Below are 24,047 nucleotides of genomic sequence, written 5' to 3'. Positions count from 1 at the left end.
TTTCTGCTCCTATGATGCTGCTTGGCCTGCTGTGTTCATCCAGCTCTGCACGTTGTTGTCTGCAGTACCAAGGAGTCTGGTTGAATCTCAAAGTTAACATACAAGTACAGCAAGTAATCAGGAAAACAAATGGAATTTTATTGCTTAAAGTAATGGGGATAGAATTTAAAAATAGAGAATTCTTGCTACATCTGCACATGGTGATGGTGAGACCGCACCCAGACTATGTACAACTTTGGCTTCCGTTGGGAATTTTGTGCATGTATTGGAGGCAGTGCACTGAAAGTTGAAGAGGTTGATACCTGGACCAAAGGAGTTGTCTTGTAAGGAAAGGTGGGCAGGTTGGCCCTATACTTAGATTTAGAAGGATGAGGAGTGATCATCTTGTTGAACCTATGAAGAGGGCTTGACAGGATAAATATTGAATGTTTCTCTTGTGGTGGAATCTTGAACTGGAGAGTTCAGTTCCAAAGTAAGGGATCTTCTGTTTAACGAAAATGAGGTAGTGCCTAGACTATAAGGCATACAAGTAACAGACCATTCAGTCCATCAGGTCTTTTTGCTACTCGGTGAGATAGTGGTTGATCTAATAATCATAAAATCCCTACAGTGTGGAAACAGGCCCTTCGGCCCAACAAGTCCACACTGACCCTTGGAGCATCCCACCCAGACCCATCCCCCTAAAACCCACACGCCCCTGAACACTATGGCCAATCCACCCAGCCTGCACATCTTTGGACTGTGGGAGGAAACCGGAGCACCCGGAGGAAACCCACGCAGACACGGGGAGAATGTGCAAACTCTGCACAGACAGTCGCCCGAGGCTGGAATCGAACCCAGGTGCCTGGCACTGTGAGGCTGCAGTGCTAACCACTGAGCCACCATGCCGCCCTCAACTCAACCTTGCTTTTTCCCCATAATCCTGGATTCCCTTACTAATTAAAAATCTATCTGCCTCAGCCTTGACTATACTTAGCAGCCTCTGCAACTCTCTGTGATAAATAATGTCACAGACTCACTGCTTTTTAAGAGGAAAAAAGAAACTTCCTCTGTCTTTTAAATGGGATAACCCTTCTGGAATAGGAAACAACCTTTCAGCAAACCCCCAAAAGAATGTTATGTCTCTATAAGGTTGCCCCTCACTCTTCCAAACTCCAATATGCGCAGGCCTATTCTATTCGACCTCTCCTCATCAGAAAATCTTTTCTGTACCTGGGATCAACCTTAAACTTTCTCTGGACTGCCCCCAGTGTCCCTATAACTTTCCTTAGATGAGAGGATCAGCTTTGTTGTGCATTGTTAATCTTTGGAATTCTGTCCAGAGGAATGGAGGCAGGGTCAATGAATTTGCGAATGCTAGATTAGATAAATATTTGATCCACAAAGAAACCCAGCCTAATAGAGGCAGGCAGTAGAATTCAAACCACAATTAGATCAGTTTCGACCTAATTGGTCGGCGCAGCAAACTTGAGAGGCAAAACAACCTACTTTCCCTGTTTCTTATGTTGGTATATATTTTGTGATTGTTAAATTAACTGCATTTGCCATTCACACTTCACCTTTCCAACTTTGACTTTCTTTGGGGTTTTACACTGGAACCTACTGTGATGAGGATGTCTTTTTAGAGCAGCACCTTTCACAGGAGATTGGGAATCTGCCTGGATAGGAAATTGCCTATTTTCTTTACCAATCCAGTTAAAGAATTTTTACTGAGCAGTGAACTGAACCAGGAAATGTGAAATAGAATATTTAATTTGATTTCAAATTCATACACAAATTAAAAATAAATGTAGATAACTCCAAAGACTAAACAGAGTGTATAAACTTGTTTCCTGGTCCAAGATGGTGAACCTGTTATCATGCCATTTATAAAGTTACATCCCCACCCATGCCTAGCAGCATACTGGCTGTTAATTTCAGAGTCAAAGTGTTTGGGCAGCACGGCTCAGTGGTTAGCACTGCTGCCTCACAGCGCCAGGGACCCGGGTTCGATTCCAGCCTCGGGCGACTGTCTGTGTGGAGTTTGCACATCTCCCCGTGTCTGCATGGGTTTCCTCCAGGTGCTCCGGTTTCCTCCCAAAGTCCAAAGATGTGCTGGTTGGGTGGATTGGCCATGCTAAATAGACCATAGTATTCAGGGATGTGTAGCTTAGGTGGGTTGTAGGGGGATGGGCCAGGATGGGATGCTCCTAGGGTCGGTGTGGACTTGTTGGGCCGAAGGGCCTGTTTCCACACATAGGGATTCTATGATATTTATGTTGATAAACTGGAATTGATCAGCCCTGACTTAGGCCAGATTGTTATGTGTCTGTCACTTAAGTAAGGCATGTCTTTTTGTCTGCAGCATTCTAAGGAAACTCGGATAGCCACATAGTTCTGATGAAGAGTCACCAGGCTTAAAACGTTAATTCTGCTTTCTCTCCACAGATGTTACCAGACCTGAGTTTCGTCAGCAATTTCTGTTTTTGTTTCTGATAGCCATGTCCTGATTTCCACATTTAATTGTATATGCAGCATCACTTAAGTTTGTATGCTGTGAATTTTAATAACTGAACATTGATATAAATAACAGGGAGACTAGCAAAAATCCAGACTGTTGTTTTAAGTTTTACTTTTAGTCATCACATTCTCCCCAGAATTAGGAAAAATAAATGATGTAATATGGGCTAGATTTTCAGTACACCTCAGCAAATCTTCACACTTTTCTTTCAAAGATAATCCATTCTGATGTTTCTTTAATATCAGGAATTTTAAGTCAAATTTATACATTTAGAATTAACAGCTTTTGTTTTGTCTCATTTCTAGTATAATGTTTTTGAAATGCAGTTGATGAAATCGCAATCTGCCTCTGTCATTCTGGAAACTACCTGATGATGCTCATGAACAATGTTAATGACTCAAGTTTCGATTTTATGTTTTAAACTCTGTCAACTTCCGGATATATTGATGTCTTGCATCTGGCCATCTAGCAATGCATTTGTAGCATTCAGATATTTTGCTTCTACTGATGCTAAATTTATGAAAAGAGAAAGCCAGGCAGTTTATTTTGTGTTTGATTGTGCTTTATAAAAGTTATGGACATTATAAAACAATTTCTGACACACTGCCACAAGATATTGGGGCATATGACCAAAACCTGATCAGGGAAGTTATTTTGGGGAGTATCTTGGAGAAAGCGAGGAGGTAGAGAAGTTTAGGATGGAAATTACAAAGCTAGATCTTGGTAGCAGTTAAACCAGAGGTGCTCAAGGGTCCAAAATTGTAGGTGAACAGGTGTCTTTGATTATGGGGTGAGAAGAAATTGCACAGATAAGGACCAAAGTAGTAGAAGGATTTGGGGGTTAAGAAGATGAGAATTTTAAAACCTGAGGCTGTGCTGAACTGGGAGCCAGTTTAGGCATGAAAGCTAACGAGTGTTTTGGACTTGTTGCAAATTAGGACTCCTCCAGCAGAGTTTTGGATGACCTCATGTCTATATGAGGTAGTGTGTCAGACTTTGGAGTAGTCGAGTGTAAAGGCAGTAAAAGGTTGGGTGAAGGTTTTTGCAGCAGACATGCTGATGAAGGACTGGAGATGGACGGTGCTACAGAGACAGAAATATTTGGTCTCTAATTGATCTCGCTCTGTGCATACAGCTACAATTACTAGGCTCCCATAGTCAATACTTGAGCCAAGATCTTAAACAGACTGGCCAGTATAATAGCTAAATGTCACAACACACTGACTCCAGATTACTGATGCGCAATAACAGGAGAGATGCTAGCAAGATACTAAATTTGCAATTTTAGTACCGTATGCATTTCCATGTAGAAACATAGAAAATAGGCTCAAGAGTAGGCCATTTGGCCCTTCGAGCCTGCACCACCATTCAACACAAGCCCAGTCAAGCCGGTCTTTCCTCATATGTCAGTCCTGCCATCCTGGGAATCAGTCTGGTGAACCTTTGCTGGGCTTCCTCAATAGCAAGAATATAACTAACTTCTCTGGGAACATTGTTTCACGTGAATCTATGTTTGCAATAAAATGGAGTGAAAAGGCCCAACTTGATGAGTGTCAAAAGGCCTCTTTTAAGCTAATAATAACTTAGCCTATTTAGCTTATGCTGTTGTTTAGTTCTATGCGTAGCACCCATTCTAACCATTTTGATCCTCACTTCTCTTGATATAAAGCCAATCTATTCAAATACACACAATTCTTACAGGCTTGACAGAGTAGATGCAGGAAGGTTATTTCCCCTGGCTGGGATCATGAACCAGGGATCACGGTCTCAGAATCAGGGACAGACCATTCATGACTGCAATGACAAATTTCTTCATTAGTGAATTCCTTCTCCCCCACTGCTGTGGAAACTCAGTCATTGAGTATGTTCAAGATGAAAATTGAAATATTTCTATGTAATTGAAAGCATTAAGGGGTATGGCAATTTTGCAGAAAAGTGGTGTTGAGTAGGTCAGCCATTATCTTACAGAATAGTGGATAGGGTGTAAAGGGCTGTATAACCTATTGCTATTTCATTTGTTTCTGGTTCATTTTGAAATCTGCAATTTTGATTTGATTATTTCTCATCCACTCTCAATAGTTACCTTTTTTAGGTAACTCTCAGCAAGCGTGTTACATCATTTGGAAGTGAGATTGGTTTGTTAGGATGACTTTTATCTTGCTGGCTGTTTCCCAACAAACATGCAAAATGCTTAGTAAAGCCATTTTGGCATAAAGGCTATCTCACTAAATCATGTTTAGCTGAAGGATGCCTTGAGTTGTCATATTGGCAAGTAACCTCATAAGTATGTTCACTTTTTCCTTATCTTTTGTGATGCCACACTCTTTCTCTTCCTCCGCCTCTCCTCACTTAAAAGAGCTACCAATTTTATTGTCCTTTAACCCTTTTCTGTTGCCTACCTTTTGCATGAAGTGGACAAAACGAAGTTTCTATTGTTACATTGTAATAAACTAGCTATCTCTGCCTTAAAAAGTCTTTGCATCCCCTGCCTTTTGAGAATGGGAAATCTTAAAAATTGAGCCGTCTGAAAGAAAAAATCCTCATCTGTTTTAAATGAACAATCCCTTAGTTTAAAACTATATCCCCCTAGTTCTAGACTCTCCCATTCCTTGCGTCATCCATCCTGTCAAGTCCCCTCAAGATCTTGTATATTTCAATTAAACTGCCTCTGACTGTTATAAACGGCAGCAGATACAGGCCCAGCCTGCCAAGCTTCCCTGATTACTGGCTGTACCACCATGCTAATCTTCTGTAATTCATGCACTAGAGCGCACAGATGTCTCTGCAGACTCTCTCCATTTAGATAATGCGCTTTTTTCATCCTTTCTACCAAAATGGACAATTTCACGCTTTCTGACATTTTATTCTATTTGCTCACTCACTTAACATGTCTATATCCTTTTGTAGGCTTGTTATATCCTCTTCACAACTTACTTTCCTATCTTCTTTGTGACATCAAATTTAGCTGCTATTTCTTTAGTACCTTTGACCAAATCATTGATATAAACTGTAAAGAATTGAGATCCCAGCACTGACATTTGTAATGTGCCATTCATGACATCCTGCCAGACTGAAATTGATCTATTTATTCCTACTCTCTGCTTCCTGTTAAGCAACCAGTCCCCTCTCTGCAGTGTTACATCCAATACCATGAGATTTTATTTTCTGCAATTACCTTGGATGCAGCACCTTCTGGAAATCTAAGTACAATATATCTACTGCTACTCCTTTGTCCACAGCACAAGTTACTACTTCAAAGAACTCCAATAAATTGGTTAAGCATGATTTCCTTTGACAAAACCATGTCGGTTCTGTCTGATTTCCTTGAACTTATGGTCGGGCCTGCGGGACAGGAAGAAGCGGAGGGCCTTTAGGCCATCTGTATGGGGAACGCAGGTGCATAGGGACTGGACGTCCATGGTAAAGATGAGGTGTTGGGGACTGGGGAATTGGAATTTCTGGAGGAGGTGGAGGGCGTGGGTGGTGTCACGGACGTAGGTAGGGAGCTCCTGGACCAAGAGGGAGAAAATGGAGTCGAGATAGGTGGAGATAAGTTCGGTGGGGCAGGAGCAGGCGGAATCAATGGGTCGACCAGGGCAGTCAGGTAGTCAGGTTTGTCAAGCTTCAGTTTGTCAGTCAGATTTCACAAGCTTCAAAATCTCCCCTCCCCCTACCGCATCCCAAAACCAGCCCAGCTCGTTCCCGCCTCCCTAACATGTCCTTCCTCCCACCTATCCCCTCCTCCCACCTCAAGCCCCACTCCAATCTCCTACCTACTAACCTCATCCCACCCCCTTGACCTGTCCATCCTCCCTGGACTGACCTATCTCCTCCCTGCCTCCCCACCTACACTCACCTTTCCTGGCTCCATCCCTGCCTCTTTGACCTGTCTGTCTCCTCTCCACCTATCTTCTCCCCTATCCATCTTCTATCCGCCTCCCCCTTTCTCCCTATTTATTTCAGAACCCCCTTCCCCTCCCCCATTTCTGAAGAAGGGTCTAGGCCCGAAACGTCAGCCTTCCTGCTCCTCTGATGCTGCTTGGCCTGCTGTGTTCATCCAGCTCTACACCTTGTTATTCTATAAACTAAGTCTTTTGTTCAGGCATTAAGCATTGTAATATTTCTGTTTGCATAAATTCACCAAATATTGGCACTGCAACCAAACCAAATAACTGAGCCAAATTTTGGCTCACTACTAAGTTAATGATCCACACCAGCTGTTAGCTTGGTTAATCTGTGCAATGTTAGAAATGCTGCTAATCTGACTTAGTCACAACAGAGCTGTGTTGGACTGTGTATCAATCTTAAATAATAGTTTGATTCAAATGTTAATTTTAACAGGATCAGATTCTTGGGTGCAAAACAAAATGAAAAAGGCTAATAGAATTAGTTTTTAACTAAGGAGGCTGTAAATTTGCTGCAGCTGATCAAAGTTTCTAGCTTAAACCACAACTGGAGTATTAGTACCAAGCGCTGTGTTTTAGGATGGGTAAATCCATCTTGGAGAGTTTGACACAGATTCACCAGAATGTAACCAGGGATCCAAGGATTATTACATTAACCAGGTTAACATTCCCAGAAACAAGCATAGTTTAGAATGTTTTGACTGAGCTTTTCTAGGATTTTGAAAAGATTTTATAATTAATTTAGGCAGGTGACTGATCATTCATAATCTCACTGAATGATACAACACGCTCCAAGGGTTGGATAGCCGACTATGTTACTTATAAGGATTGTGATACATATTTTTCACTGAGATAAACTGTAACATGACTGTTTTGCTACTTTACAGATTAAATTAAGAGTTTTAAATTCTGTATACTTCTTGCTACTTTATTGCCACTGATAGTGGTTGCTTTGGACAAATTTTAAGTTTAATGATCACTAAGCTATTAAACAAGTCAATTAAAAGTGACAGTCATGTTTTTAGTTTAGAATAGCAATAGTGTGTTAATTGTGTTAATGTTGTATTGTGTGCTCTGCAGCTTTTTCAGTCTGTTTTTAATATATGAAGCCCTCTTTGAGCAGGGAAGCTTGTTAGACTTGTAACTTGGCTGGGCCAGGGCATTCTGTTGTACCACATGACAGCTTGTTAACAACACACTGGCATCTTTCTCCATAGGCTTATCCAATGATGTGTGCAGCAGAGCTAGAGAAGCAGATTTGGGGAATGTGACAACATCGCTCATTTAATGTCTAAACAAGCTTTAGAACTAAAACTATTGTATCAATTTTTCTTTGTGCTAAAATGTCAGCAAATCCCTCTCAGCATCCTACCTTGCTTCAATTCATCCATTACTTTTGTTAAAATTATTTTTAAAACTGTTAATTTTGCAGCCTGTTAAAAAGAAGAAAATAAAGCGGGAAATCAAAATATTAGAGAACCTCCGTGGAGGCCCAAACATCATCAAGCTGCTAGATGTGGTAAAGGACCCTGTGGTGAGTAACCGCTGTGACTTGATCCGGATCTTGATTTCAGATTGAAACGTAACTGAAAGGTTGCATGCTTAGTTTGGTCAGCTTGGCTCAGTTGGTGCAACTTGCCGTGAGTTAGGGAATGATAAGTTTAAGCTCCATGTCAATCCATGAGCACATATTCAAGGCTACCTCGCAATGCCGTACAGAGAGAATGTTGTGTTGTCCTTTTGAGAAATGCAATATTGAGGGCCCTGTTTTAGTTCAAATTAACATGAAAGATCTTGTGACAATAATTAAAGCGAAGAGTAGCTTTGTTCTCATACTCTTATACAAAAGCAGATTGTCTAATCACTTAATTGCTATTTGTGGAATCTTACTATGTGTAAAGTGCAGGCTCACATAAAAATACTTGGAAAAGCCATTCACTTTCACAGGACAAGGCACCATAACTTAATGCCTTTTATTTGAAAACTCCATAGACCCAACCCTACCTATACCCATATCTCACTGACCCAGCCATGCACCCATTACTAACTGATTCTGGGACCCATCTCTCAACCACTTCTTTTCTAATTTGTGTTTTGGGAATAAGGATTTCACTACATATTGTTCATGGTCTTTTCAAATTTTTGGTAAGTGTTGAACAGAGGACAGCTGGCTCGATGTGGAGTGAGAATGCACATTGCTCATGATGCATTCCTCCCTGTGCAGTTTTGATGCAATTCTTACCTGGCGTTGTAAGACATTTGCAGTAATTGCAAAACTAGTCTGCTCCAGTGGCTGACAAGCAGTATTTGATTGGAGGAATACAGGAATGGGATATGATTTTTTTTGAAGCTGAACTCCTTAAAGAAGTTGGGCTGCAAAAATACAATTTGCATTTATGCAATCAACTAGGCACCCTATGTACAGGCAACATTTGTTTCTTTCTCTCCTGCCCAATTCTTTGTCTTCATCCGTACTATCATTTCATCCTTTAGAAAAACCACAATGAATGGCTAAGCTTCTGTGATCCAAATCAAATGACTACATCTTGGCAATCACATAGCTCACTTAGGTGAACCATTGCAGTGGGGTTTGATCATTTGTTTCGTTGACAACAGAGCAACCTCTCAGCTTACTTACATAATCTAAGTATACTTACATAATCTAAGATTTCTGTCTTCTAAACTCTTCATTCTATTCCAGAGTATCCATAATTATTCCAGGTTGAGTTGGGCATCTGAGGAATTACTATGTTATGTAGAAGTCAGTGCTTCAATACAGGAGAAGGGAAGCATTAACTTGAGCTGCACAAGTAAAAGCAAAGTACTGTACTGCAAATGTTGGAGATCCGAACTAAAACTGAGAATACTGGAGAAGCTGAGCTGTTCTGGCAGCATCTGTGGAGAGAGAGAAATAGATTTAACGTTTTGAATCCAACGTGACTCCTCTTCGAGGAAGCAAGAATCCCATTGGGCTTGAAATGTTAACTCTGTTTCTATCTTTCTGGATATTGCCAACTTTGAGTTTCTCCAGCACATTTTATTAATCTTGGGCAGGTACTGTTGTCATCTGGCTGTAAATTTGAGAACAGTAGTCTCAGGAGCTTAGGAGTCGTATTGCTGCACCACCTCTTGACTGAGATGGTAATTATGTAATCCAGCAAAAAAAAACTTGCAGGGCCGTGCCTTATCAAGGATACAACCTTGTGCAATCAAAAATTAACATGCCTCCTGTAAAAATGCATTTTTAATTACTGTCTTGCAACAGTTAGTCTTGGCCACAGATACAGTCTGTATTGTTGGCTGAAACATTTCTCATTGATCATTTGCATTTGAGTTTCCTAGGGAGTTTCTAACATGTTTCCTTTGTGCTGTACCTCACATAATGATCCTGTTTTTTCCACAGTCAAGGACTCCAGCTCTTGTTTTCGAGCACATTGATAATACTGATTTCAAGGTGAGCTTTGCAGGTGTACTTGCATCTTATCGGCACTATTGTTGTATTTCACTAATATTACTGTTTAGTCCAGTAATGAACTTACAATGTTTTTACTCACTTATGCTACATTTCCTTCCCTCTCCCTCCCTACCCAACATCACATCCCCTATCTTCTCTCTTTGTCTAGCAACTGTATCAGATTTTGACGGATTATGACATACGGTTCTACATGTATGAAATATTAAAGGTGAGTTGAAAACAAACCAATCATTTGAACTAAGTAGTAATAGCGTTAATTTCTGTGTGTTCAGGTAACCTTTTAGGTTATCTCCACTGTCAGTGCCTCGTCCACCACCACCACAAATTGGTGTGGGTCCCAAGCTTCTCCGAGCGTCGATGTTTACTTCACTTGGTATCCAATGAGTGATTGACATTAAGTTGACGGGAGGCGCGTCCCTTCAGGATAAAGCAATTTGTGCTGCTTCTGGTGGCCTGGATGAATGGGTCTGATGGGATTGCTGTACAGAGAGCTAGCATGGACTCTATAGGCTTTATTGCTGCTTTCTGTGCTGTAATGACTATTACAATCCATCAAGTGACATCTAATGACTCTTCACTGCCTCCTGCTGTCATCGCATGCTGGTACTTTAGTGATTATTCTCTCACTATTGAAAACCAGTATGCTGGTCTCCATGCTGGACAGAATGTTTAGAAACTAAACTGTTGCTCAACGAATGTTAAAGGAAGCAATCTTTTTATTCACATAAGCAATGCTGACAGAAAAGCAAGGAAAAGCTGGAAGGTCAATTTTTTTTTTTGACATCAAGGAAATATGAATATATATTTAAAGAGAGGCACAACGATGGGTTGTTGGACTCTCTGGAACAAGACTTCCATGCAGAACTTTCTCATCTAAGTTGCAATGATAATTTGGAAGCTAGTTTCTCCAGTGGGAAGGAGGATTTTCTGATAATAATCATTCCAGGTTGCTGTGTTTAGAAGTATTGGAGATTATCTTAAAGAATGCAGGATGTTTCTCACTTTGACTAGTGGTATCAGAGTAAGCAGGAGAAAAATTGTGGAATGAAATGAGGAAATCAAGCAAATAAAAAGTTTAAAACTCGTCTTCCCACAGGCCTTGGATTACTGCCACAGTATGGGCATCATGCATAGGGACGTGAAACCACATAATGTGATGATCGACCATGCTCAGAGGAAGGTATGGGCTGATTGCAGGTTTGTCTGTTTTATGGAGGGGGTGTGTCATAGTGAGCAGCAAAATATGTGTGAACATTTGGTGTTAGCTGAAGTTGTTCTATGACTCACTTTCTCCAGAGTGTTGCAGCATCAAACTGCAAATTGAAGGTTGCATTGAGCTTCTGATGAGATGTTGTCAATTAAATTGAAATTTAACTGAGCTTACAGGAATCTGCTGTTTCCAGTTCTGCGGTGGTAAACAAAGAGGGGGACTGCTGCAGTGGGGAGCTGATCAGAAAAAGCCGACAAATGGAGTGTATGTGGCAAGTTATGTAACCCACCTACCACAGGTCATTTCAGATCAGTTTCCCAGCTCCCCACTTAGGTACTCCTGTTTAGATTATTTGCTTTCTACCGAAGGACATGCTTAATCAAACACTAAGAAGAGAGATTAAGTGTTTTCTCTTTGGAACTTGTTGCTGAACCTGTTCAATGTCCATGAAGAGATACACAAGTGAATTGGTAGATCTGTTCATTGTGACCTCCACCTTATAAACCCTTTTTTTTTTTTTGGAAACTGAAGCAAGAGATCAATTGGCTTTTTCTTCTTGGCTTTCATTTTGTTTTGCTTTCTCTTTGATTCAGAGTTCCACTGTGTCCGTTGTGTATTAATATTGCTCTAAAACACACAGTTCCATCAGATTGATGAACTTTTCTTGTGAAGAAAAACGCACTGCCTTAAAATTTGAGCAATAAAATTGCATGTAGTACCAATATACCAGCTAACATCTGACTACCAATTTGCTCTACAGCTTCGGTTGATTGACTGGGGACTGGCTGAGTTTTACCATCCTGAACAGGAGTACAATGTTAGAGTGGCCTCCAGGTACTTCAAAGGTCCTGAGCTGCTAGTTGACTACCAGGTACAATCAAGTCACGGGATTTATACTGTTTTACACGCTGGAGATTAGAATATCTTATCGAGGGGAGAAGTATGCACAAGCAGTGTACAATTCCTGTACTGACGTTCTCTGTATTTGCCCCTATTTTTCTCAGTATCATCCTTGCTCGCAGTGACAACAGAACATGAAATAGGAGCACTTCAAGGGTGCTCCACTATTCAATGCATGCTGATTTTCTGCCTCACTTTCTGGCATGCACCCCATATACCTTGATTAAGTGATTAAAAATATCTTTCTCGGCTTTGGTCAGCCGCGTCACGTTTACAACCCTCAGGAGAGAACTCGAAAGACCCTAACTTCTAACTGAAAGAGACTTCTCATTTCAGTCCTGAATCATTAATTCCTTATCATGGGTCTGGCCCTGTATTCTAGATTCTTCAACCACTCCTCCAGAATCTTGTATGTTTCAATGAGATCAACTTTGATTCTTCGAAACCCCAGATATGCACCCCATTTACTCTACCTGTCATTCTAGAACAACACACTCACCACAGGGGCTATTCTAGTGAATCTAGGCTGTAATACCTCCAAAACAATTACACCTACGCTTAAAATATGCTGACTTAAACTGCTGAAAGTAGTGCAGTTGTGGTCTCCTAAATGCCCAGTGCAGTAGTACATATTAGAAATAGGAGCAGAAGTAGGCCATTCAGCCCCTTGAGTCTGCCCCAGCATTCTATAAGATCATAGCTGTTTTGCCCCAGACCTCAACCTCTCTCTCTTATTGGCTGCTCGTAGCCCTTAGTTCCTGTATATCAAATATTTATCTACCTGTATCTCCTCTTTAAGTACTTCCAGTCATATAGCCTCCATAATCTGGGTTAAAGAATTCCAGATATTCTCTACTGAGAGAAATTCTTTCACATCTGTCTTAAATAAGTATTCCCTAATTCTGTAGCTTTTTTAAATCTTTTACTCCAGTTCAGTGACAATAAATACCTATATGCTATTGACCTCCTTGATTGCTTGCAGTACTTGAGGGTGAAATTATGTTCCTTGAATCACTGCACCGAAGTTTCTGAACACTAACTTTTAAAAGTTTCAAGGCTTTTTTAAAAAAAATTGCTGTTCTAATTTTATCAGCAAAGTGATTAAACTCTTTCTTCCCGTATTATACTCCATTCTTAAAGAATTATTCATTCATGGGATATGCCCTTTTCTGGCAAGACCCCTGAGCATTTATTGCCTACCCGTACATAGCCCAGACAGCAATTAATTGTTAACCATATTGCTGTGGGTCTAGAGTTGGATCTATCCAGAATCTGTTTGTGAGATCAGGTAAAGATGGCAGGAAGGACATTAGTGAATCAGATGTAAATCATCGATGGTTACATTTTCTTAATTCCAGGTTTTTTTTAAACTGAATTCAAATGCCCTCTGCTGCCATGATGTGATTCAAGCCCATGTTCCCAAAGCCATTAACCTGGGGCTCTGGATTATATGTTCAGTAACATTACCTCTGTGCCATTCCTTCTGCCCTGTCCACTGAACCTGTTTATATTTCTTTAGAACCTATTTCTAGCCGCCTTACCATTTACATTCACATCCAATTTTGTTGTCAGCAAACTTGAATAGATTTCTCCTGGTTGTTTCATCCAAATCACTGAATATTAATTATAAATGCTGAGATAGCAGCACCGATTCTTGAAGCACTCCACTAGCTACAACCTGCCAACTTGTAAGTGTCCTGCTTAACGTTACTCACTGCTTCCTGTCTGTTAACTGATTCTCCATCCATAGTAATATATTGCCCCCACCTCTGTAAGCTCTTAAATTTCATATTAATCTTTGTGTGGCACCTTTATTGAATACCTATTGGAAATTCAATTATATTATGTCTTCTAATGTATTTGTTACATGTTCAAAACATCCTAATATATTGTTAAACGCTATGTTGACTTTGTCTGGTTACACTGATTTTCTAAATGTTGTTTGGACTTCCTTAAGACTAGATTCCAACATTGTCCCTTAACTCTCCTGAGGTATAATCATGTACTTCTTTTGGATAAAATCTTCCCATTTTGGTACTTCCCATCTCAAATACAGGAAATAGAACAGGACATCTATATATGGGGCATATATATTTTATAAATAGGGCAGATATAATACTGTGCTTTAAAATTGGAACATATATTAAATCCCAGGGCATATATCTAACTGTTCAGATGCCGATCTTTTGAATGATATCTAAGTGTGCGACTCACTAGTCCCTTTGCACCCTTTCCTTTTCCAGATGTATGATTATAGCTTGGACATGTGGAGTTTGGGCTGTATGTTGGCCAGCATGATATTCCGTAAGGAGCCTTTCTTCCATGGACATGATAATTATGATCAGGTAAAGTTTTGATCATCTAACAGTAATTGCTAAAAGAAGATGAAGGCTGAAACTCAGCTGACACTTAAAAATTAGAGTTGTCATCAGTGAATATCTTAGTAGAACAAGCATCTAGTTGCACAAAGACAATACATTTGCAACAAGACTTTCTTCTTCAGAAGTCGGGTAAAGGATCAGGCTGAAGGGCCTATTAGTTGTTTTGAAGTTATTTAATCAACAGTTATAATAATTTTGTTCGATTATCATCTAAAAATCTCTAATAAAGGGTTGAAAACTCTTCCTTTGTGTAAGTATTAATTATCTTTCGCACAAAAGTCACAATTTTATAACCTGAACACCACTTTCCATGTCTTTCACCCAACTGCGCACCGACAGGCTCTGTCATGACATGGGCTGCTTTTAGCACAGTCAACCTGTTTTCACTTCCTTATGGTCCCTGTTATGAGTTTTTTTTCTTTGACCTGAGCATACGGTCATTCCTTTGCCTTGCTGACTGTCTCTTGCTTGCTCTCTAGGCTCCATCTTCCTTATCTCCTTGCTCCTTTTCTCACCCCACCACCTGGCTTCAGCATAAATACCACATTTCCTAACTACTGTCAGTTCAGGAGGAGGGTCACTAGACTTGTAACATTAACTCTGCTTTCTCTCCACAGATGCTGCCAGACCTGCTGAGTATCTTCAATTTCTGCTTTTGTTTCAGCTCTCCAGCATCCACAGTTCTTTGTTTTATTTCAATTTAAAGTCTATTGTTTTGGAAACTGACAATCCATGCATCCTATCGCAGGCAATTCAAAAGTTGAAGACTGGTTTTATAAACCTTCCTTCAGACCTGTTCCTTCACTGACTTCTGAAGAAAAGTAATTGCTTGTTGTACTGCTAGTTGCTTAGTCTTCTGTGAATTCATGGTGAGGGAAAACTACACGACTTTTTGATTTCCCTTTTTAGCAATGCTTTTTTGCACCTGAACATAATCTGGATGGATTAAATGTGATGAAAGCATTTTATTTCTGGACTTGGCAAAGTTTGTTTTTCAAGAAGAATATGGAAGCTGTTGCAAGCTTGGGGCTGAGTGCCGAACTTGCACACCTGCCATGCATGACTGAGGCTATAAAGGGCAAATGGACCATTTACCGCCTACTGCACCTGTATGCTTGCATTCAGCAACTGTTGTACAAGGATACCCAAGTCTCGTTACACCTCCCCCTTTCCCTGTCCATTGCCATTTCAGGTAATAATCTGCCTTCCTGTTTTTGCTACCAAAGTGGATAATCTCATTTATCTGTATTTATTCTTCATTTGCCGTGCATTTGTCCCCTAACTCAACTTGTCCAAATCAACCTGTTGTCGTCCTCACAGCTCACCCTTCCACCCAGTTTTGTGTCATCTGCAAATTTGAGATATTATCTTTAGTTCCCTTATCTAAAAGTCCAAGTAAACTACATCCACTGGCACTGCCTTACCGACTTTATTAGTTACATCTTTTAAAAATTCCAATACACTTGTCAAGTGTGATTTCCCTTTTGTAAATCCATGCTGGCTATCCGATCTGATTTCCAAGTTCTATATTATTAGATTTTTTATATTGGACACTAGTGTTTTTCCGTTACTGATGTCAGGCTAACTGATGTATAATTTCCTGTTTTCTTTCTTAATTTGTGGGATTTCATTAGCAGCCATCCAATCCATAGGAACTGTTCCAGAGTTTATAGAACCTTGAAAAATGATCACCGAAGCATCCACTATATTTTTTGGACTGCTTCCTTAGATACTCTGGGGTGTAGATTATTGGACCCCTAGGGATTTTAAAGGCCTTTTAATCCCATCAATTTCACCAACACCATGTCGGTACTAAGACTAATTCAATATTTACACTCAATTTTATCAATGATTACATAACTTTCTCTTCGCTCTTCTGCATTTTAAATAAAAGTACCCATTTGGTCATTGTCATAGATTTTAGTTCAGGTGCAGCTGAGTACAACCTAAATTCCAACAAAACAATTTTGCTGTGGAGAAGTGTTATGTTTTCTGGCTGTCAAGGCACTTTTGAGCATTAATGACCTAATTTGTTAAAATCACAAGACACCCAATTTTTTCATCACTCTTTCCAATCCTTCCCATTTATAATGAAGGGAGGGGTGAATGCCCCTCATAAAGATGTTCCAAGGCTGTTTTGAATTTCATCCCAACCCCAAAGATTTTCTGCCGATTGTGGAATATTTGATTATGCGGTGAGTGCTTGAAACATGGGGCAGATGATGGTGTAGTGGTCATGTCACTGGACTATAATCAAGAGTCCCAGGCTAATGCTCTGGACTCAATTTAAAGTTCAATTGATAAAATCTGAAATTTAATGCCAGACTCCGTAATAGTGACCGTGATCACTAGAAACCCATCTGGATCACTAATATATGCATGTAAACCCAGATCCACAGCAATGTGGTTGATTCTCAACAGCCTTTTGGAATGGCCCTAGCAAATCACTCAGTTCAGAGGCATTTAGGGATGGGCAATAGATGCCAGTGATACCCTCATCTTCAAAGATTTTTTTAAAGCAATCCTCCAGTTCCAGTGCAGTTCTTGAGTTGAAAATGGGCCCCTACAATTTGGAAGCAACGTTGGGACAGACAATGGCAAAAAATCATCTGTTCCAAGCAGACGTAATTCCTCAGAAACAAACAAGCCGACTCCCATTCATTGGCACATTGTTGTTCAGACCTCTTCATCTGGTGTGTTTGCAGATTCTCTGAGCATTACTGAGTTCAGTAATTGGTCAGTGGCCTGATGGTCAAAGGGGCAACCTGTGGTCTTTGAAAGTGCCAAGTTCTTGGTTCGCACAAACTAAGAAATTTAAGATGAGTTTATTAGTTCCAGGTTGACTAATTTGTGATGCAGTTCATGTGCAACTGATGATCTTCCATTTTAAATACTTGCAAATCATCAAAGAACCCCACGATCTGGAAACAGGCCATTTGGCCCAACAAGCCCTCACCGACCCTCCAAAGAGCATGCTACCCAGACCCATGTACCTAAACCTGCATTTCCCATAGCTAATGCATCTAACCTACACATCCCTGAACACTATGGGTAATTTAATATAGCCAATCAACCTAACTTGCACATCTTTGGACTGTGGGAGGAAACTGGAGTACCTGGCGGAAACCCACGCAGACACGGGGAGAAGTGCACACTCAACACCGACAGTTGGCCGAGGCTGGAATCGAACCCTCGCCCCTGGTGCTGTGAGGCAGCAGTGCTAACTGCTGAGCCACCATGCTGCCTGTCAAATTCTGACAATCGCAGTTTAAAAATATTGAAGCATTCGGAGGGTTAAGGTGTTGCAGACAAAGAAGGTTTCTTTGGTTCAGGAGACGACACTGTGCTCAAATGTGCCAGATCAAAAAGATAACAAGAATAGGAGGGAGAAACCTGGAAGCCTTGTTGTCAATGTTTAGGCTCAACAGTAGCAATCTTTGGTGGCTTCCTCCACATTGACCTAGTTACTAACAGCTAACTTTAGGATTTCATTATTAAAGCTACTGTCTTCACTTCTGTAGCTCAAAGGAACATTTTTCGATCAAAGTTTGTCTTGCCAGGCAGTTCATGGCTTTGAAGGTGTTGTATGGTCTAGGTAAAGTTAATAGTTTAATGTGTGGTTCTCAAGATGGATTACTGACTAACCTGATCCTCCGATTTCTGTATTAAGGAAACCAACTCGCGGTAATGAAGTTTTTTTTAAAAGAAAATGTATTGGTTCTAGTTATTTTCACTGACTGCTTAGAGATACTGAGGAGAAGTTTACAATTACCTTGCCATTGAAATAAAAATTGTCAGCTGTGCCACATGGTTTCAAGTGACCCTATTGAAAGCTGAGTAAATTATGGATCACACTGGTCCTATCATCATGGCAGTATATATAGGCATATTAAAGCAATTCTATGTTATCTTCCAGCTTGTTCGTATTGCCAAGGTTTTAGGAACTGATGAACTGTTTGACTACCTCAAGAAATATCACATTGAACTGGATCCTCGATTTAATGATACTTTGGGCCAGTGAGTAGAAGAATTGAAATTAATAATAAAAAATATTTATGCTAACCTGAGTCACTTGTTCCCTGTGACCTCATATTTAAGTGCACATCTTCTACAAGGGGAGGGCATAAGACAAAAGTCCATTTCAGAAAAATCTGTATTGTCAAGAGCATAGAGCTTTGAATGTTTTGAATTTGAATGAGATATTGGGCAAATGGTGATTTAGAGCAATCGGGAGCCACCAGTCTGGGTTCTGCAAACTGGTATGGAGTGGAGGTTGAGTTAAGGAAAAAGATGATTCTCAAGGTGACGCACTTTTTGTCCACCTAAAGCAATTCCTTCTCAATAAATTACTGTTCCAATCTGGTAAGGGTGTGGTATAAACATTAATTTAAGTCAACGTTTTATATTCTCGTTTAATCAGAAGTGCATCTTATAAATTGTGGACAAAACATGACACGTCATGTAGGAATGCAAAACTTTGAATACTGCTGTAGAAAGAGATGCTGTTGAAGCTTTGTCTTGGGTTCACCAGAACAAATACAAGAAATTTGATACACTCTTGTATAATTCTTCATGACTGCTACTGTCTGTTGTTCAGTTGGTTAGCGTGTTTAGCTGTTCAATAAAAGGTTGGTTTTTCAAGATCACCCAGGGCAGAGCTGTCATTGTTTTCATTCCACAACCTTTTGGGGCTTGGATGGGGGAGAATTTGTTAGATGTGCCCAGGATTTATTTATTTTTTCTTTTCCGAAACAATCTGTAAATAATCCAATTAGGGAAGGGGCCACACTAGACCTGGTACTGGGGAATGAGCCTAGCCAGGTGATTGAAGTTTGTGGGAGAGCAGTGACCATAATTCTGTGAAGTTTAAGTTACTTATGGACAAGGATAAGAGTAGCCCTCAAGTGAGTATTAAATTGAAGGAAGGCTAACTATCACAATATTAGGAACTGTGGAATGTGGACTGGGGGCAGCTGTTTGAGGGTAAATCCACATCTGGCATGTGAGAATCTTTTGAAGGCCAGTTGATTAGAGTTCAGGGCCAGCAGCCTGTGAAAATGAAGGATAAAGATAGCAGGATTCCGGAACCTTGGATGACGAGAAATTGAGAGTTTCGTCAAAAAGAAGAAGGAGCCATATGAAAGGTTTAGGAAACTGAAGACAGCTTTCAAAGAATACCCAGATAGGAAAGATGTTGTAAAACTTGAAAGGGTTCAGAAAAGATTTACAAGGATGTTGTCAACGTTGGAGGGTTTAAGCTATAGGGAGATGCTGAATAGGCTGGAGCTATTTTTCCTAGAGCGTAGGAGGCTGAGGAGTTAACTTTTACAGAAGTTTACAAAATCATGAGCACAGATAGGGTTTATAGTCAAGTTCTTTTCCCCAGGATAGGGGACTCCAAAATGAGACGGCATAGATTTAAGGTGAGTGGAGAAATACATAAAAGGGACATAAAGGGCAACGTTTTCATGCAGAGGGTGGTGCGTGTGGGGAGCGAGTTGCCAGAGGAAGTGATGGAGGCTGGTATAATTACAACATTAAAAAGGTATCTGAATGGGTATGTGAATAGAAATGGTTTGAAGGGATATGGGCCAAATGCTGGCAGTTGGGACTAGATTAATTTAGGATATCTGGTTGGCATGGACAAGTTGGACCGAAGGATCTGTTTCTGTGTTGTACATCTTTATAACTCTGGTAACCGGAAAAAGCTCAATGAATTAAGAGGGCTGAAAGGGGCCGTGAAATATCTTTGGCAAACAGGATTCAGGAAAATCCCAAGGTATTTTATACTTATGAGCAAGAGAGTAGCTAGCGAAGGGGTAGGTGCACTCCAGGACAAAGGAGGGAATTTATGCGTGGAGCCAAAGGAAGTGGGTGAGGTCTTTAATGAATACTTTTCATCAGTGTTCACAAAGGAGAAGGACATGATGGATGGTGCATATCAGAAACAGTACGTTGATATCCTGGGGCATGTCAATATAAACGGGATTGTATTTCTTGAGGAAGTGACGAAAGTGATTGAGGGCAGGCTGGTAGATGTTGTCTGCATGGACTTTAGCAAGGCATCCAACAAGGTCCTTCATGGCAGGCTGATAGAAAAGGTGATGTCGCATGGGATCTGGGGATGAGCTGGTGAGATGGATACTGGACTGGCTTGGTTATAGACAGTAGTGGTGAAAAGGTGTTTTTTCTGACTGGAAATCTGTGACCACTGGTCTTTCACAGGGATAAGTGCTAGGACCCCTGTTGTTTCTAATATATAGAGAATGCAGGTGGTCTGATTAGTAGGTTTGTGGATGACATGAACATTGGGGGAACTGCGGATATTGAGGATTGCAAGAGGATAGAGATGTATATATCTAAGCTGGAGAATTGGGTAGAAAAATGGCAGATGGAGTTTAAACTGGACAAATTTGAGGTGATCTATTTTGGAAGATCAAATGCAGGAGGGAAATGTACAGTAAATGGCAGAACCCTTAGCATCATTGATAGCATACTGATACGGAGGGTACAGGGCATTTGGGTCTGTAGTTCCCCTGAAAGTGGCAATACAAGTGGATAAGTTGGTCAAGAAAGGCATATAGCATGTTTGCCATCATGGGTTGGGGCGTAGCCTATAAAAATTAGCAAGTCATGTTGCAGCTGTGGTCACGTTTGGAATATTGCATACAGTTCTGGTGGCCACACTGAGAAGGATGTGGTGGCTTTGGCAAGGGTTCAGAAACAGTCTACCAGGATGTTACCTGGTTTGGAGGGTATTAGCTATGAGAAGATATTGGACAAACTTAGTTTGTTTTCACTTGAATGTCAGAGGCTGAAGGACAACCTGATAGAAGGTTAGAGTTGAGAGGCAGAGATAGCTGGAGTCTTTTCCCCAGGATAGAAATGCCAATTGTTAGGGGGAATGGTTTTAAATTAGAAGGGGGGAATTTTAAAGGAGATTTGAGAGGCAAGTTTTTTTAACAGCCAGTGGTAAATGTCTGCCAGAGGAGGTGAAAAAGAAGATATAATAGCAATATTTTAAGTCATTTTGACAGATATATGAATAGGCAGCGAATAGAGGGATACAGACTATGTCAAGGCAAAAAGTTTTTAGTTTAGAAAACCATGTGTAAGTGCAGTCTTGATGGGTCAAAGGCCTGTTCTTGTGCTGTACTTTGTTCTTTGACTGCAAGTTACAAAGCTTCGTATGCAGTCTTTTTTTCACTAAATTAAGTCTTAATTATCCACTGTTCACTGTTAGTGTTATCACTAATTTCAGCTAGAACTTTACATTTTTAATGAATCTTTTACTATTTTTCAGACATTCTCGAAAGCGCTGGGAGCAGTTCATTCATAGTGAGAATCGGCACCTGGTCAGCCCAGAGGCCTTAGATTTGTTGGACAAACTTCTTCGCTATGATCATCAGCAGAGGCTTACAGCTAAGGAAGCAATGGAACATCCATACTTCTGTAAGTATGATGAAATGGTTGATTTTCCGCAGCTTTACAGGGTTCTCTCTATGCTTAGAAATATTCTTGCCTTAACCACTGCTTATCTGATAGAACTACAGATGCAAGTCATCTGTTTTCTTTGGTTGTAGTACTGTTTCTCATAGGTATTGGCAAATTTGGCAAAATAGATTTTGCCTCATCCCTTTACTCCGATCTCAAATCCAGTTGTCAGTGTTGGCATAGTAAGAGAGTATAATCGGAAGGAAGAAAGACAAGCACCAGACATCTCCAAGCTCTTTAGAGTTCTAATATTTTTGAACTGTAGTCATGGCTTTAACGTAGGAAACACGACAGCCAACTAGCACGTAGCAAACGCCCAAGAACAACAATGTGGTAAAGCGGAGGTGATGTGTTCTTATGATATTAATTGAGGGATAAATATTGGACTTCCATAATCCCTAACTTTTCTTCACAATAGTGCCAGATTTCTTTTACGTCCACCTGACAGCACAGAGGTGTCCTTGATTTAAAATCTTGACTATAAAACAGCACCTCCAATTGTGCAGGAGTACTTCAAAATAGCACTGAAGTGTCAGCATTTTACTTGCTTAAGTCCTGGTGTTGGATTGGAATCTATAGTTTCTGACTTGGGTGTGTCTGCTTCCCATTGAGTGGTGGCACGCACTGAAAGAGTGCGACTCTACCTCACTTTCCAGCTATCCCAGTGACCGACTTATTTATAACTTTACCCCAGTGCCCCCACCTTGGAGAATGCAGTAAATAGTTTTTCTTTGTGCATCCGAGATGGAATGACTTAAATTGGTGGTCAGTTATTTGACAGGTCAGTGACCTGTCATTGTGTTTTTCAGATAACTGTAGAAATTGTGTGCCACAAAATAGTATGAAATATGAGGCAGGTGTGGATTATGCCTGTCATGAGACTGAATTTATTGACTGTTTTGCTTAGGAATGGAGTGCGTATGGAAGAATGCTCAGAGTAACACAAAACAAATACCCGTTTTCTGAAAAGTATCCTAATGCTCTTTACTTGTTACACTTTCATATTATTAGGAATATATCATTTTCTTGGGAGTCCATGAATATTAATCCATGTTAAAGAATGCCTGATTTGTCAAAAGCCTTGTTGGTATCTGAATAGAACTTAAAAAGTAGCTCTGAATATTTTTAGTCACTGCTTCCCTATTCATTGTGAATGTTACTGATGATCCTCCCTTTACATTGACAAATAATATTTTTCTAACTGCAATTAAGTAGTATGAAGATTCTGTATGCCATTTTATCCCCCACTGCGGTTTTGTTAACAAGGATCCTTGAATCTGCTGACTGGTGGGTTGCAGTAGTTGGTTTGGAACTTCACCGTTGACAGCCAGCAGTTACTTCAACTGATTTGTTTATTCCTCTCATTCCTTGCCCCCCCCTCAGATCCAATAATCAAGGAGCATTCGGATGGTGCTCGGAGTAACAGCTCACATGTGCCCGGTGTTTCTGCAGCTGTGCGGTGAATCCTGCTGCTGTCAGCACAGTTCATACTGCAAGACGATGAGTTACAGGTTTTACAGGGGAGACATTGGGCAAAAAAAGAGCTATCACAGTCTGCGAATGTGAACTTGTGACTGCAGCTACACAGGTGACCATGGCTTACCCTAAATCCAGTGACAACACTCTTCTACATCCATTTATTTTAGATTTCCATTTATGTTTCAGAGAGAATTACAACTTGCTAGATTTTTTGGTTCTGAAATTAAATGTTTTTGTATATTTATATTTTTTTTGTATTGTAATAAAATACCTAGAATGTGTTCAATTACCAGATTTCCTCGTGTTGTCCTTTCTCCCCCATCTTGTTTCTGTAAATATTTATCCAAATGCAGTTAATATCTTTAAAAGAAAAGCTATGAGCTCAAGATTTTGAGCTGCTCATGAAAGTCCATCGTTGGGTACGTGCTTTTTTTTATTTAATCCAACCTCTATTTAAAGTCACACTGTCTTATTTCCAGGTGGTTCTAACCAATTCCAGATCTCTTTTGTAAAATTCAAACTTTATTGGGCAGATGTGCCCTCATTCTCTGGTAATGACTCAGATGAATTATCCAGCTATTATTTGAAGCCTTGAGTCGCCCTCTTGTTCACACCATCGGTCTGGGCCGTGCTGTGTTCCATACATTACAACGATCTGCAGATGAGCAGGGCAGACTTGGTGGAAAGGAGAACTCTATTCAAA

At 40.4% G+C, this 24,047-nt stretch overlaps 1 protein-coding gene across 1 annotated transcript; it reads left to right on the top strand.

Moving 5' to 3' along the window:
• The first annotated feature begins 225 nt into the window (after window positions 1-225).
• On the top strand, window positions 226-23,630 carry csnk2a2b (casein kinase 2, alpha prime polypeptide b). Its single transcript, XM_048606010.1, has 10 exons — window positions 226-323; window positions 7,756-7,939; window positions 9,809-9,859; window positions 10,029-10,088; window positions 10,977-11,060; window positions 11,851-11,961; window positions 14,234-14,335; window positions 18,288-18,388; window positions 21,675-21,823; window positions 23,249-23,630. Exons 1-10 carry the CDS (start codon window positions 226-228, stop codon window positions 23,326-23,328), a joined length of 1,020 nt encoding a protein of 339 aa, XP_048461967.1. The 3' UTR covers window positions 23,329-23,630.
• The last annotated feature ends 417 nt before the right edge of the window (window positions 23,631-24,047 follow it).

Source organism: Rhincodon typus, chromosome 15 (assembly GCF_021869965.1).
Source record: "Rhincodon typus isolate 14 chromosome 15, sRhiTyp1.1, whole genome shotgun sequence".
Classification (NCBI taxonomy): domain Eukaryota; kingdom Metazoa; phylum Chordata; class Chondrichthyes; order Orectolobiformes; family Rhincodontidae; genus Rhincodon; species Rhincodon typus.
This window is presented reverse-complemented; position numbering and strand designations above follow the sequence as displayed.

Bases quoted from the DNA above. Each gene is read 5' to 3' on its own strand.
- csnk2a2b (XM_048606010.1), top strand. From the start codon at position 226: ATGTACAACTTTGGCTTCCGTTGGGAATTTTGTGCATGTATTGGAGGC. The intron at 10,089-10,976 runs GTGAGTTGAAAA...GTCTTCCCACAG, and splicing joins ACATGTATGAAATATTAAAG to GCCTTGGATTACTGCCACAG. The intron at 21,824-23,248 runs GTAAGTATGATG...CCCCCCCCTCAG, and splicing joins AATGGAACATCCATACTTCT to ATCCAATAATCAAGGAGCAT.